At 31.7% G+C, this 16,189-nt stretch overlaps 1 protein-coding gene and 1 long non-coding RNA gene across 2 annotated transcripts; one reads left to right on the top strand and one right to left on the bottom strand.

Moving 5' to 3' along the window:
• Window positions 1-115: 115 nt before the first annotated feature.
• Window positions 116-2,586, bottom strand: LOC146916526 (uncharacterized). Its single transcript, XM_085718588.1, has 3 exons — window positions 2,011-2,586; window positions 1,785-1,870; window positions 116-976 (listed from the first exon to the last, which is right to left on the bottom strand). The coding sequence occupies exons 1-3, from the start codon at window positions 2,330-2,332 to the stop codon at window positions 428-430; spliced, it is 957 nt and encodes a 318-aa protein (XP_085574714.1). The 5' UTR covers window positions 2,333-2,586; the 3' UTR covers window positions 116-427.
• A 2,611-nt stretch (window positions 2,587-5,197) lies between these two features.
• Window positions 5,198-7,554, top strand: LOC146916525 (uncharacterized). Its single transcript, XR_015013886.1, has 2 exons — window positions 5,198-5,416; window positions 7,236-7,554. It is a non-coding gene; the product is annotated as an uncharacterized LOC146916525 (long non-coding RNA).
• Window positions 7,555-16,189: the final 8,635 nt, after the last annotated feature.

The raw sequence follows: 16,189 nt of genomic DNA, 5'->3' as shown, positions 1-16,189 counted from the left end.
CTCAAAAAAAAAAATATATGCTAATTTATATAAAGAAACATAGTCAAGTATATACCTACGTTAGCGCAGTAGAAAAAGCGGACAGACGGGCACGGGAGTGCCCGTCTGGACGCTAGTATAAGATAATATGAGAAAGCTAAATTCTTCGATTCACAGCAAAATTATCAAGATAAAAGTTTAAAAAAAAAAATTAGAGTTCGTTACATAGCAAAAAAAACTCATACACATGTAATACTATATCATCAAATTAATATATAAGAGAAAACCACAGTTTTTATTCACAAAAGAATACTAAGCAAAAAAAAAAAAAAATGATACGGGTACTTCACCTTTTTACAAGTATCCATGCTTTAGAGATGAGATATAAAAAAAAAATGATATGACATTAAATTATTTAATTAGATATCATAATATATCCAACAAAATTTTAAGGCATGAAAGAGTTTACCTGATTGCTTTTGAGAGTGTTGGTAATGTCTTGACCAACTTTTCTACTAACAACACTTTCCTTAACTTGTTTCACAATTTGTTTTGCATAGTGACTTGGACTTTTGCAACTATTCTCATCAATTTTCCTCTTTGAAAATGAAAATCTAGGTAGCTCAAAATCCTCACCACCAAGATTATTCTCTTTGTTTATTTGAAGAGAGAGTCTATGATGCTCAAAATCTGTTTTTCTAGATGAGGACATTCTTGTAATCTCACTACTATCAATGCTGTTTCTTGCTTTGGTTTGAAATTGTTGTTGCTTTGTTCTAACTTGGTGAAGATGTTGAATAATGTTGCTCTTCCCTTGTGAATTTGGTGTTGAAAGAGGTGAAGAAAAAGAGGGTGAGTTTGGATTTGGAAGAAGATCCAAACCCATTAATCTTGCAACCAAAGTTGGTGTCTTTGTTCCTGGTGAAATGCTAATTTCTGAGGACAAATCAGTCAAATTTCCACTATTGCTCCTTTTTGTTTTGATTTGAATATTCTTCTGGATTTTTAAAAAAAATAATAAAATATTAGTAAGTGTGGGTCAAAATCAAAATCATCACTTTATAGTACACCATCATTATTCACTTTACAAAATAAACAAACTGAACTAGAACTTCAAAAAATGAAACTCAAAATACTGGATTTAGATTTTGTCTCCTCAAAAGTTAGTAGAAAATATAAGAAAAAAATTACCATATATATATTTGCTAAGTTTTGCCTTTTTTCCCCACCTGCACTTCAAATAATATACATAGTACAATATACATTCAATATTTTCTGCACTATTTTCTCTTACAATTTTGTAAACAAAATCTAACATTTTCTTATTCAAAAAAAAAAAATCTAACATTTTCAGAAATTTTGAAAACGTCATTACACTATTTTTCATTAATTCTATTCATAAAAAATATTGTTATCACAAAAAAATAAAATCTAAAAATATATTTTTCTTAACTTTTTTTTGAGGGATATTTTTCTTAACTTGTCTTTCACCTTATCTCTATCACAATATTATCCATTAAAATACGTATATAAAAACTAAATTTTTACAGTATTTAAAATAAACTTTCTAATCTAAAAACTTTTTAACAATTAAAATAAAAATATATTTTATAAATAAAAACTAAAATTTTCAGAAAGTAAACTTAGTCTATTTAATAGAACACGTAAATGTGTTCATACAATATTTACTTTATGTACTTTTTTGTGATGAAAATACTTTATGTACTATAAAGTGAACATTATAAAGAACTTGAATCCAAAAATACATAGCTGAAAAAAGAGTGGCAAATAATTAATAAACTTACTGGAATTTTTAAATTTTCTTCTTTTGAAAGAGAAGCTGAAACTATGCTATCCTCAGATTTCAAGCTATTCCTAGGAACTTCAGCACCTGAAATTGTACAACAACATTAAAAAAGCATGGAGAAAAAGACAAAGAAAGAAACATAAAAGGTAGTTAAACAATAAAACTTGTTTGAAAAAAATTTAACCTCAAAGCACTGTAAAAATAATTAAACTTCATTACTATACCTTTTGAGACACTACTAGTAGTAGTGTGTTCTTTTGAGAGTCTGTCTCCCGAGAAGTCACTTGGTTGAGAGTTTCTCTTTTCAACCTGGAGAAACTCGGTTCGAGACCCGGCATCAAGAGTGTGTTCTTTTGAGATGCATGAAGAAGATGTGATTTCTTGTTGATGATTTATTGTGTTTGGAAAGTGAAATGGATGAAAATCAAAGAATTGAAAAAAAGCACACATGCAACCACTAGGTGGTGTTGGTGTAGTAGTTTCATTTCCTTCAACTATAACACTTCTTTTGGAAGATTTTCTAACACCATACCATTCCTTACCCATAATTGGTAACTTCTTGAGGATTAATTATTTGGTTGAGTTTGAAAACAAGGTTGGAAGATTATATGGAAAAATGGGTTGTCAAATAAGTGAAGAAATTTGAATGAAATGACACAATAAGTATTAGATTTAGTGAGAGAGAGAGAGAGTGAGAGAAAGAGAAGTTCTTAGTATATGTAGATGGAGAGGAGAAAAAAGAGGATCCTTGAAGCATAAAAGGGTCACAGTGTAAGGAATTAAGTACACAAACACTGAGAACATAAAAATTGGGAATATAAAATAAAATGCAGACAAAAATATGAATATTTTATTAGTATACTTTTTTAATGATGTAATAAAATATGAAGTGATATTTATCAAAAATTCAAATATACGTACACTTGAACTAGCACTAAGAGAATTAGATAATGATTGTGTAGATTAAACAACACAAATATTACTGGCAAAAGTTGTAGATTATATCACAATTTTGTTCCATGAAGTCTATTAAGGTATGGACTTTAGTGTTAGCAAAGTAAAAAGTATCAACTTCAAATGATTTTCTAACTTTTTTTCCTACAAACGATGGTTCAAACATGCACCCAACATATCAAATGTCTATGAAACATTTACCATTCAAGTTATAGTTATGAGATTGTTTAAAAAAAAGTTATAGTTATGAGATAAATATTTTAGAAATTATTAATATGCATTGAATGTGGATTTAAGTGCATTAATAGGCACTTAATTTTTTAACAAAATTTTTAATATTTTTTCCGATAGATTTCTAAAAAGAGGACTTGTTAATTATTAATATTTTTTTAATGCACCCAACATATTTTTTTAACTAATACATTAGAGGTTATGTTAACAAGGGCACTTGTTAAGGATTTAAAAGAGGAAATAATTTATGAATTTTATGTAAATATATATCTTTCCATCAAGATTTGATCAAACGTATATTTCTCAAGGGTACTTATTAGCATTTCTCATATATTAGTTATTATGATAATGTGTATCCTTCCATCAAGATTTAAACTTCATTGTTTAATAAAATGAGTTTTGAAGTTCAACATTTCAACTCATTCGTAAGGATTATTATTTAACATTCTATAAAATTTGAATTAGTGAGAGAAACTCCAACTTCTCTCTAAACTTTCTTTCCCCTTCGTTCATCGAGAATGGGTGGTTTTAGGTCATTTTTTGACCTAGAATCACCCCTCTACATCTTTTTTCTCTTTTCTTTCAATCTAAATAAGTGGTTTTCACATAGATCAAGTTTCTTCTTTTGTGTTTTTTTTTTTGTGATTTCGTCGTCTAAGTGCGGCGCTGTGTTGTTCGTCGTCTTGTGCGGCGTTTGATTTCACGTCTTTTCACGGTGTTCGTTTAGTTCCTATTGAAAGATCGGCATCAGTCAATTACAAATTCAACAAATGATTTGGGCGTCAACGTTGCAGATCCGGAAGCATGTTAATTTCGGTGACTTAGGTTTTATCATATTTTTTGTAGGCATTTTGCCGTTTTATGCTATTAACTTGGGTGCTGTGAGTTTGTTTGCAGATTCACCCTTTACGTTTTTAGCGATGTTTGTATCTGATGTACTCTATCAATTTGAATGAATGAATATCGTTTGTTTTTGTCAAAAAAAAAAAAACATTTCAACTCATTCAACTCTTTTGTTGTGAGCTTGTTTATGTTTGGATATACTTCAAACTGATCAAATGTGTTGTAGAAAATCACGATGATGCATAATCTTCTTCAAACACATACTTTCACAATTTTTACGATTGAGTGCTTTGCGACACGAGATCACAACATAATGCGGTTTTAACCTCATATCTAAACACAAGCTAAATCAAGACCCCCATTTTCTAAATTTTTTATTTATAGTATGAGATATAAGTAATTTATCTTAAAAATAATATGATCATAAAAAAAGCAAAAATTTAATTTCATTGGTTTAATTTGTATGGTAGTGATGATATAGTAAAAGAATGTGAGGGGACAAAGTTGTTATTGTTTCTCAAAAAGGTATAATATTTTTTCTCAAACTTTTTAACTTTATAACACTCACTTCCAAGCTCTAACCAGACCAATTCCAGAAGGGGCCAACGCTGCCCTGATATTGGGAAGTGAATTTGGTTTAACGAATTAAGAATTGGAGGAGGTATGACGATATGACCACGCACCAACGGTTCTTTCTCTCTCTTCGTGTCTAGGTGAGGTTAGTTTAGTTAATAGGAATATTGCATATTAGGGAAGACTAACATATATAATCTCAAACATCCACTTTTTCACGTTTAAAATGTATGAATTCTAACATCCAGACTACTTAAAAAAAATATATAAAAATGTTAATATATAAAGTGTTGGTTTTATGTTTATGTGTACCATCTTTCTTAATTTTTTTATTTATTTTTATTGCTTTTAAAGGCCAAAATGAAATATATTAACTTAACCAAACAAATTTCTTTCTACCACAAATAGTGTTAGGGAAGACTAAAAACGTCATTACAATGTTTCATACAAAATTGAAAAAACAAGAAAGAAAGAAAAGAAACAACCATGGAACAAATGTCACGGCCCAATTTTTTTAGGATATTATTTATTTAATTGTTTACTATTATTTATTTGTTTGATGTGTTTTAATTGTTGGGTTAATTGTGTTTTATTAGATATAGAGAAATTAAGGGTATTTTTGGTAATTTGGAGAGTGAAGGACATTTAAGTAAATTAGAGTTGAAGGTTAATTTATGAGGTTAGTAGTAACTTTGTGGAATTACTAGAATAAGTTAAATGGTAAAAAAGGAGAATTAAGTGAATTAGAAAGAGAAGAGTTATTTGTTAGTAAGAATGAGATTGAGCACAATAGATATTAAGTTAACTAAGCTCAGTTGGATGAGTATATAAGACTAGTGGTAGTCATAACCCTGGTTTGGAATTTCATTTGGTATGTTTCACCTAGAAAGAGACAAAGCGAGAATAGATAGAAAATTGTGAGAGAAGAAAGAAGAAAGGAAACCCAAGAGGAGAAAGAGGTAGAACAAGTTTGAAGATCAAGTAGAGGGGAAGTTTGGAGCTAGGAAAGATTAAGGTTTGAATTCTAAGGTATGGGTGTGAGATTATTCTTCATAGGATTGATTGAGGACATGGGTAGAATCTTGGTTGTTGTGTTTTTCATAAAATATTGATTAATCATGTTAATTTTTGTACTCCATTAATTATGTTAATTTTGGGTATGATAAGAGTTGTGAATTGTGTTGTTGTTGTGCTAAAACTAGTGTTTGGTTATATGAAATAAGTGTTTTTGAAATTTTAGCTTAATTATGTGAAAAACATGAAGTTGTTGATGAATATTGCTCAAACCATGTTCTAAGTACTTGTCATATCATTGGATATGTGTGGGTTCTGTTTATATGAAGTTTTAAGTGATAAGTTCATAGTTTAAAAGTGATTATGTGGTCTTTTTCAGATTTTGAGAAAATGGTTGAAGAATCATGATTTTGGATGTGTAATTGATTATTTGAAGTGGTGAAAGTGTTTAGGTGTTATGGTCATGGATTACGTTTTCGATTGATTTGGGTTTGTTGTAATTGACTAAAGTGGCTTAAAAGTGATTATTTGGAAAATATTGCGTTTTATAACTGAAAATTTGATTTTGTCTATCAACCCAAAATCATGCTACGATTTGCCAAAATCATACTACGATTTTGACCAGATTTTGGTGTTGATTCGACAAAAATCAGGCTACGATTTAAGGAAATCGGACTACCCTTTTGTCAGGCTAGAAACCTTAAAAATGCCTTTTTAAAACCTTTCAATTGTCTCTAAACTCTATATAAGGGTAGGAACTTGTTTTTGACAAAAGACGTTTTTCCATGATTAAATCAAAGTAAAATGTTGTGCTCTCTTAAATATGAAATATTGGTGACTAATTGAATGGATGAGATGTTTTATGGGAAGTGAAGTAAGGGTGTTTAATGAAGTGAATATGATGTAGGAATGATGAAGATGAATGAGAACATGAAACTTAGCTTATGCGAACCTTAGAAAATAGATGAACTTTGGAAAATAGACAAACTTAGTAGAATAATGAATCATGCTATGTTAACTTGTAAATGACTATATGATAATGATAAGTTTATGAATACTAGTTGAATTAGTGATTGATATATGCATGATACATTGATTAAATAGGTGTAAATGATTAATCGTCTAAAATTCTATTTTGCTCAATGAAGAGATGTTGCTTCCTTGATGTGTGAAATGTTTAGTGATGATTATAGTGATGATGATTTTTTATGATGAATATACATATATAAAAAGTGACGATGAAAAATGATGATGTTGACTAGTGACGTTGAAAAATGATGATGTTGACTTGTGATGATGTTGACTAGTAATGATGATGTTGAGACCGGGAGTATGTATAAGTGACGATGTTGATGACATGTGTTATATTTTATAAATATATGCATTGTTTAAAAGAACTCCGACATCCAAAAATCGGTAAGTGAAGATGTTAATTAACGATGAGTGACGATGGGATAAATCGGTAAAAGAACTCCGACATCCAAAAATGGTACCACATGCATGTAGAGTTGTGTCTAGAACATTGCATGCATATGGATTGATATGAGAGTCATGTATTCAATTATGTGATTACAAGTGATGATGTTATGTGAATATTTGATGATATTTGTGCACATGTAATGATGGTGTTGAATTATGAATAATGTGAATTGATTTGATGATAAGGTGGTGATGTAAAGACTTGATGTATCTAGGATTTTATAATTCGAGAATTGATATGCCTACTTGCATGAGAATATTACTTGAATCTATTCTTATGTCCATGATTTCCTTTGTTGAGTATTTCTAACCCTTTTGCGGGTTTCCGCCTATGCCATTTGTTTGGGTGGTGTAGACATGCAGGATTGAGGACACGTGATCGTTGTGAGTACCCAGAATGGCTTGATGCTTCTTCGCTTTTGCGGGTTTCCGCCTATGCCATTTGTTTGGGTGGTGTAGGCTCTGATTTATGACTTTGTCGAAATTTTGTTTATTTTCATTTGTTGAATTATTTATTGAGAAAACCCTCATGTGTATGATGATATACCTTGAGATGTTGAGATGTTGGTGTTATGTTGTTTTACTTTATGAATCCGCTGCGACTGCTTTATAATTATGAAAATGAATTAGGCATGTATTTGGATTATTGAAGGAGTAACATCTTGAACCTTGTATTTATCTGTTGAATTATTATTAAATATTGCATGTGGAGTTTGAGGGTGTTACATCAACCATTGAAGAGGGTTAAACCACCAGTTATGGTAATCGTAAACAAAAGTAAGGTATCTCGCTTTCAACTACCAATAAGACTGAAGATTCATTTTTCACATAAAGTATGTGTATTTTCCTCCATGTGTTGAAACATGTGCCTATTTATTTCTTTTCAAATAACCCGCACAGAAGAGAGCCAAATAATCTTCAAGATCAATGGAGCCTTGCTTAGAAAAACCACACTAAGCAACAAAAATGTTCAAGATGTGCAGAAGTGTCGTCGTGATTCACTATAACAACGCCTAATAAATTTGAAACTGAAGATATTTTGTGATTTAGTTTTGTCTTTCTATTTTTGTTTTGATTGATGTTTTAAGTAGTTTTCGTACTTCATTCGTTCATTCTCGATCACTCACTCCATACAAATCATGTTTAGGAAGTTAGTGAAAGGATAAAAGCAAGTTGGCATTATTCATTTTCTAAAAACTTTATCTGCTATACTTTGATTCAAATTTATGTCTCTCACTGAGCCGTTTGATTGGATTCAGTGCTTCCCTCGGGAATTCATGTTTTGAATCATGATTTGAATCATTACTCTCTCTCCTAGTCACTTTGATTCGATTCATTCCACTCTTCTGTAGCTGTGATTCTATTCAAATTATGGTGATTCGAATCAATCTTTATCTGGAAAACTTTTATTTGAATCATTTTTCTTGTTTATCGACTTGATCTTCATAACAACTCAAAATTCATAAAATACAATATCGATTCGGATCTGATTCGAATCAAACACACTTTTTTATTTTTATTTTTATTTTTATCTCAACTTGTTCTTATCTCACGCTCCTATATATAGTTTCCTACAGTCATTCTTTCACCGATTGAACCGAATTGCAAAAACACTCTAAATTTTCTTCTGTCTCTTTTTCTACATACCTCTTCAGATGAAACATTTTTTTTAAGAACACTTGTAGGATTTGAGATCTAGATTATTAGTGTGTTATAGGATAATTGTAAGTTTTGTTTCATTCAAGGGTCTTGCAGGAGCATCAATGATCTAGAGGAAAAGGAGGTGATTTTCACTTCCATAAATAATTGTGTGGGGGTTGTTTCTTAAACAATCAAGTTTGAAGGGGATCGAAGTGAGGTTCCAGGAAATAAGATTTCTTGTGCAAAAGTGAAAGTTGTTTCTATCTTTTGACTACTTTTGATTAAGTAGTATTTATTTTTGAGTGATGTCATTAGTTTTAGTAAAGCACCCTTTCAGTTACATCACATACTCCGCACAAGTTTGTTGTTTGAAAGGTTGTGATGTTTGGAGTCAAGTTTTATGTTCAATGTCTCCAAAATCCATTTTAAGTGATTTGATTCGATTTATATATTGCATTCAAGCTCTTGGGTGTCAGGCTTCTGAACAATTGTTCAATTAATTTTTTTTAATGTTTTGATTCGACTCATGTATATGTTGAATCAGTTTATTCAAGTTCTCGGGTGTTTGACTCATGAAAATTAATTTTGAATCAACTCAAAATTATTTTTTTCCTATCAATCTTCATCTGAATCGGTTCAAAGAATGTCTGATTCCTATCAATCTTCATGACAACCAAGATTTCAGATTTTACACTAGTGCATCGACTCAAGACTCTTCTGATTTGATTCAAACCCATTTTTTTAGTATTATTTTGGGCCAAACTTACTCCTATCTCACTTACCTATATATACTTCCATCCACTCACTCTCCCACTTAGTGAAACAATTTGCAAATAGGCTATGAAATCTTCAAACACTCTCTCTATACATCTTTGGTGGATTAAAGACTTTTTCTAAGATCTTTGTGGAGTGTAAGGTCTAGGTTGTTAGTGTTATATATGACTTGTAAGATTTGTTTCTCTCAAGGGTCTTGGTGGTGGATAAAAAACCTGAAGAAAAGAAGGCACTTTCACCTCCAAAGGGTTTTAGGGGTTTCTCATTAATGCATGGTTCAAATTGATCAAAGCTTCAAACATAGCAAAGACGAATTCTCAGAGTTGAAGTTCTAAGGATTTCATGGAAGCTTGAGGTTCAAAGATCTCGTACGTGTCCAACTTCAGGAGGTTTTGAATATTGGATCTTGTGTGATTGCTTAGCATAAAATATTAGGGAATCGAAGGAATCTGTGTATTCATACACTTGTAAACATTTTTCATCATAGTGGAACACCGTGATAGAAGCGTTTTCTATCACGATGAGAGGACGTTCTCCTCGTGAGGATGAAAATGGGGAACCTCTATAAATCTTGGTGTTCTTCTCTTCCATATCCTTTTAATTAATTTTAGCTTATAATTGTGTACATGAATTCATTGTATGAAGTAATCATTATTTGATTGTTAGTTCACTATTTTCCAAAACCTATTCTCAATTTCATCAATTGAGATATCAAATCAATTTTCTCAAAATCAAAGTTGAAAGTTAACTTCAAACAATTTCTTCATATACCTTGTGTTCATTAGTTGTTAGTGTGATTTATTGTTAATAGTTTTGGTTTGAGATAGTTTAGTTTTGAAATTTGAATGTGTGTATTGATTGTTGATGTGTCTCATAATATTCAATATTGAAATTCTCAATTCATATTTTTATCTTTATTTCCTATCATTACCTTACTTGTATCATCATTATCAAACACGATCCAATTGTGATAATCGATTTTGACTCAGGATTTCATAAAGTCTTTTGAAAATGAAAAACGCTATTCACTCATCTCTAGTACACTTCCTGTATCGTAATATAGACTAACAAGTGGCCTCAAGAGCCTTATTCTTTTCACTAACGGTTAATCATCAGAAGAGTCGATATGACGAACAAAGAGCCTAAAGGGGAGTACAATATAGCTACTATTTTTACGGTGAAAATTATGTATGACTATTGGAAAGAATGCTTGATTGCTCACATTTAATTGGTTAACTTGGATGTTTGGGATGTCGTTGTCAATGGGTGGTTTGAACCGCAAATAGATGTTAATGGTGTCATGTAAAACAATTCAAAAGCTGATTGGACAGATGATGATAAGAAAAAGGTCCAATTCAATTTGAAAGCGATAAACATACTCATTTGTGCCCTCGGCGTAAATGAGTACCACTTTGTTTCACATTGTAAGACCTCTAAATCAATATTGGACACCTTAGAAACCCTCCATGAGGATACCGAGGACGTTAAGAAATCAAAAATCAATACCCACATCCAACAATATGAGCTATTTCGAATGGTGAATTTTAAAACCATCTCCTTCATGCAAATGAGGTTCACTTTCATTGTTTACAAATTAAAAAATTTAGGAAAAACCATCTCAAACTAAGATTGTACTAACAAGGTGTTGAGATGCATGACTAGAGAATGGCAGCCCAAAGTCACTGTCATCAAAGAATCTCAAAACCTCAACACTCTTGAAATCACCACTCTTTTTGGTAAACTCAATGAACATGAGAACAAGATCCTAAGGTTGAAAGCTAGTGATGAAGATATCAATAAAAAGGAAAGGAAGTCCTTCACGGTCAAAGCTTCGTCGTCCAAGGCTAAACACTTGGTGGAAGAGGATAATGATATCAATGAATAACTCATCGAGGATGAGGAGATGGAATTATTTGTGCACCGGTACCATATATACATTAAGAACAATAGGCTGAAGCATAGTGACAAAAATCTCATAATCTTTAGGATAGAAATTCTTAAAGTAGCTAAATTCAAGAAGGAAGAAAATGTGCCAAATGGTTATGGATGTGGAGAATTGGATCACTTGAAAAGTGAATGTCCAAAATTGACCAAAGCGAGTAGAAAGTCCAACTTTAATTTTAATGGAAAGAGAAAGGAAAGGAGAACCTATATTGCATAGGAGGACAATGATAACTCAACCCCTCTAAGTGATCTGGACAATAGTGATATTGTCGACCTGTCACATGGGACACAAGCATCATGAGGTAATTCATTTCGACTCCGATTATAATCCTTCTTATAGTGAATTACAAAATGATATTGAAGAAATGCATGGCATTGCAATGAAGGCGTTTAAAAAAATAAGTGCCTAAAATAAGGTAATTCTTAATTTGGAAGAGGAACTCTCAAAACTCTAAAATTATTTTGAATATTTAAAAGATGATCATGAATCTATAGTAAATGAGCATATTGTAATGTCCTTCATTGAGCCACCTAAATATGATTCAAATTGGATGAATTTTGCTACGGGACGTCTAACTCACATAAGTGAGAAGCCATATAGGCATTGACCAGGTCAAAATTAGACATTTGAAAAATGGGTAAAGTTAAGGGGGCTGGATTCGTTTTTTAATAAGGTTCCAAAATTGTTGGTCTATATGTTAAGCCAAAATATGCGCTAGGGGGGCGTGAATAGAGTTTTTCAAAAAAATTGAGTTTAGTGAAAGAGTGTTTTAAAAAGAGTTTGACTTATTGGATTCCTGCTTGATATTGATAACAAAATTAAAGTAATGAATAATACAATAAAATTTACTATTGAATTGAGAGATTCAATTGCTAAATCTTAATACAATCAACTATCAATAATTCTCATCAGAATATACAAAACTAGACAATTCTCAAACCAAACCTAAAAGCAATAAAACAAGCTATTACTAACGAACACAAGGTATTTGAACTTGATGCATTGAACCTTGATTGAATTCAATTGTGATCAATATTGAGTTAGAAAGAAAACTTAATTAAATGAATCAAGACTAGGTTTACAATTAAAGCTTTGATCGCATTCTAACCAATTAGTAACAATTATCAAACATTCATATACGCAAAATAAAACAAAGTAAAAGAGGAAAGGGAAGAGAAACAACATCGAGATTTATAGTAGTTCCCCCTTTCGTCCTCGCTTCGTGGTACATCTACTCTTCTTGATAGAAAAGGTCTCTATCAAAGACTTCCACTAAAATTGAAATTTGATTACAATGTTCTGATCACAAGAACTCCTTCAATTACCTTAATTTTCAATTCAAATGCAACCACAACACCCAATCTTCAAGTAACCCTTGAAATTTGTGATTCTCCAAATCTTCGAATCCTCAATCACCCGTGCAATCCTTGAAGCTCTTTACCTCGAACTCTTCTTTGCTATGTCCGATGGTTGGATCCCCTTCAACTTGAGAAGATTAGAAAGAACCCCCAATATCCTTAGATGTGGAATGAAATTACTCAAATCACTTTGGAACCTTGATTCCAACCAAGATCCTTGAAAACAATGAACTTACAATCCCTAAAACAGTCAAGCAATCTATGACTCAAAGACCATAATGATCCTTAGAAAAGTGTTTGATCTGAAGAACAAGTGGAGAGAGAGGTTTGAAGACCCTAGAGATAATAGATGCAAATGATTCAATAATTTGGGAGTTCTGAGGATATGACTATATATAGACATAAGTGGGAAGTGCAAAATTTTGACCAAAAACAACTAAATGAATTGAATCATTAGAATCTGGAACTATGAAAAAGGATGAATCTGAAAATATGAAGATTGATACGAATCAGACAATATATGATCTGATACCATCTTGCCCAGAAAAAGGTTGATACAATTCAAGAACATGTCAATCGAATCAACACATTGAAAAAAAAATCCAGAAAGAATCATTGATATGAATCACATAAATTTGAATCGATTCATAAATGATACGATTCAAAAAATCATGAATCGTATCAAAATGCATGATACAAGCCCAACAATGGCAGAGAGGAGAATTCATACGATTCAGAAAATTTTGAATTGAATCAAGTACATAGAAAAAGTTTTCTTACTCAAAAGGAAGATTTTTATGCATATGAAAAACATTGCTTGGCATCTAAGAATCATATGACATGACGAAAAAGAGTGCCAAGTGCTTTAAAATGTTTCCAGGCCATAACTACTATCTATATAGACATCATCCAAGAAAACTATAGCTAACATTCTATATCAAAACCAGGGCCGTTCCTATGAAAATGGAGGCCTGACTCTTTAATAAAAATACGCCCCTAATAAAAAAAAACACAATTTTTTAATAAGAAGAAAAAAATGTTATATTGTCTTTATATTTGTAAATATATAATTCAATATGTTGAGGAGATTTGAGATGAATTGGAGAAAAAAGAGGGTCTAGAGGACATATGATCCTCAAATCCATACTAAAAAAAAATTATTTAAAGAAGAAAAAAGGAAAAAAATTACTTAAAGAAGAAAAAAGGAAAAAAAAATAATTGAAGAAGAAAAAAGTCGTGTCAGTGTTGAACCCATGACCAAGGATATGGAAACAAAAGCTGAAACTGCTGGACCAATGCTATGCATATGAAATGGTTACCACTTATTTGTATATATTAATAATTTGAAAAATGCTCTTCTCCCAACAAAAAACGCTCCCTCCCAAATGAAATGACCAAACTACCCATACGTGACTTAATTAACGCTGGGTACTTCCTACGTGAGTTAACTCACACTACGTGACTTAACTCACTCACCTTTGGCAGTCCGCGAGACTTAACTCATGCACCTTTGGCCGGTGGAGTGACTTAACTCACGCTCATTTCTGCACCACATAAAACACGTTTTTTAGACGGTTTGGATGATGGTCAAATGGTAAAACTTGTTTTTTTACACGTTTTTTGACTCACCAAAATGCTTAGATACAACCTAGGCATCCATTCCCCTATAAATATACCCTTCCAACCTTCATTATTTCTCAAACCATCATCTCACACTCTCTCCTCCTCTTCCTTCACTATGTCTCAGAATCAAGGTGATGTTCAGTTGAAAAATGAGTGTGAGAAGAAGAAAACAAAATTGACTCCGACATGGCATGGAAACGAATGTGATGGTTTCATAAACAAAATCAATTCAAACGTGCCGATGTACAATCATTCCAGTCTAAGGAGGAGCGGAAGGACTTGTTATTTTGGTCCTCAACCAAAAGCAGGTGCCCCAACGACTGTCGAGGACAACCCAATTGACTTAAGCGACAAAGTAGATGATTAAATGTAATGGCTTGTAATAAAGTTGGATGTTTTTTTACATTCCTTTTAAATGTAATGGCTTGAATATGTTTGAATAAAGTTGCTTATTGAATAAATTTGAATAAAATTGTGTATTGAATAAATTCAAATAAAGTTTCACAAGTACACAAAATAATTTCAAAAAATACACAATTTTATTTAGTTTTAATTTCATCTACATAACATTACATTCTCCCTAAATATATATGGTATCATCATGACGTTGGATTTAAGTTTAATTTTTGAAAGTTTACTGAAAATACTGGCATTGAAGTGTCTTATACTTAGCGTAGTCATTTGCTGTGTCCTTTGAAAACTCAAAAGAATGAAGAGAACGCAACACATGTATTCTACAGAATCAACTCTATAGGTTATCACATCAAATTCCCTCATATAAGATGAGTCATCACAGAAAGGAATGCATTTCAAGAGGTTGCTTGGAATTGAATCTTACTGCCCTACCAACTGACAAGTTTCAATTGACAGAGAAGCATGATCCAATTCAAAGAAACCTCTTAGAGCTGCATTCCCGTCATTACATGAAGGAAGACATTCAAAGATGTTGCTTTGAACTTAATCTTACTGCCCTGCCAACTGACAAATTTCAATTGACAGAGGAGCATGATCAAGCTCAAAAAAGCGTCTTAGAAGTGCATCCTCATCCATGACACTCATCCTATACGAAGGAATTCGATGTGGTAACCTATATAGCTGATTCGGCAGAATACATGTTGTGTTCTCTTAATCTTTTGAATTTTCAAAGATGCTTGCAAATCACTACATTCAACATAAGACACTTCAATACCAACATCTTCAGCAAACTAACAAGAATTAAACTTATTCCAACAAAATAAAGACACTACATAGTAATGAAAAACCTAATCATTATCTTCTAGTTCTGGCGGAATCAAACTCTTGAGAATATCTTCAGGCGGTCTCAGCAACGTGGCAAACATATCGATTTACCGGAACATGTTGTGCTGCCAAAAAATTGTGAACATGTTCCTCATGTCGTCGTCGTTTGTTTGTTCTAGCCGACTGAATGATATTCTCTCCTCGTCCAATGTTGGACGTTTATACTAAACATATTCATCTCGCCTTGTGTTTCCGGGGTTGAGTCCTTAGTTGATTTCATTAGTTGATCCTTCAGACCTTTTAACGTGATATTAATGTACCAAACCTTGAATAACTGAGGATTTCCACCGTTAAAGCTTATTCAAACACTGAACAAATCGGTCATTGTTTCAGATCTACACCATAAAAATTAAACAATCATTGAATAGCTCATTCAAACATTTCATCAAACACTTGGAGTGCAAATTATACATAAACCCTAAAACTCATAACTACAACATAAACATGCAAACACCGAAACAATTAAGCAATATAAGTCATTTACATGTAACATTGTATCATTTCTTGCCAAAAAAAAATGAAAATTTAAACAAATCATACAACTAAAAAAAATTCTAATTTAAGAGGAAAAATCTAACATATAAACATAAAAAATCTAACATATAAACATAAACGGTTAATGATGTTTGATTATGAAAACTAACTTGTTATTGGAGTGTTGTTTGATTT

Source organism: Medicago sativa, chromosome 6 (genome assembly GCF_051527215.1).
Source record: "Medicago sativa cultivar Bolivia chromosome 6, Bolivia_mono, whole genome shotgun sequence".
NCBI classification, from domain to species: Eukaryota; Viridiplantae; Streptophyta; class Magnoliopsida; order Fabales; family Fabaceae; genus Medicago; species Medicago sativa.
The sequence above is the reverse complement of the archived record's forward strand: the minus strand, read 5'-3'. Positions and strand labels throughout refer to the sequence as shown.

What these genes read in the sequence shown, in the direction of transcription:
- LOC146916526 (XM_085718588.1), bottom strand. Translation starts at nt 2,332, where the DNA reads ATGGGTAAGGAATGGTATGGTGTTAGAAAATCTTCCAAAAGAAGTGTT. An exon ending in TACTAGTAGTGTCTCAAAAG is followed by an intron (nt 1,871 to 2,010) that starts GTATAGTAATGA and finishes GTACAATTTCAG; the next exon opens with GTGCTGAAGTTCCTAGGAAT. An exon ending in AAGAAAATTTAAAAATTCCA is followed by an intron (nt 977 to 1,784) that starts GTAAGTTTATTA and finishes TTAAAAATCCAG; the next exon opens with AAGAATATTCAAATCAAAAC.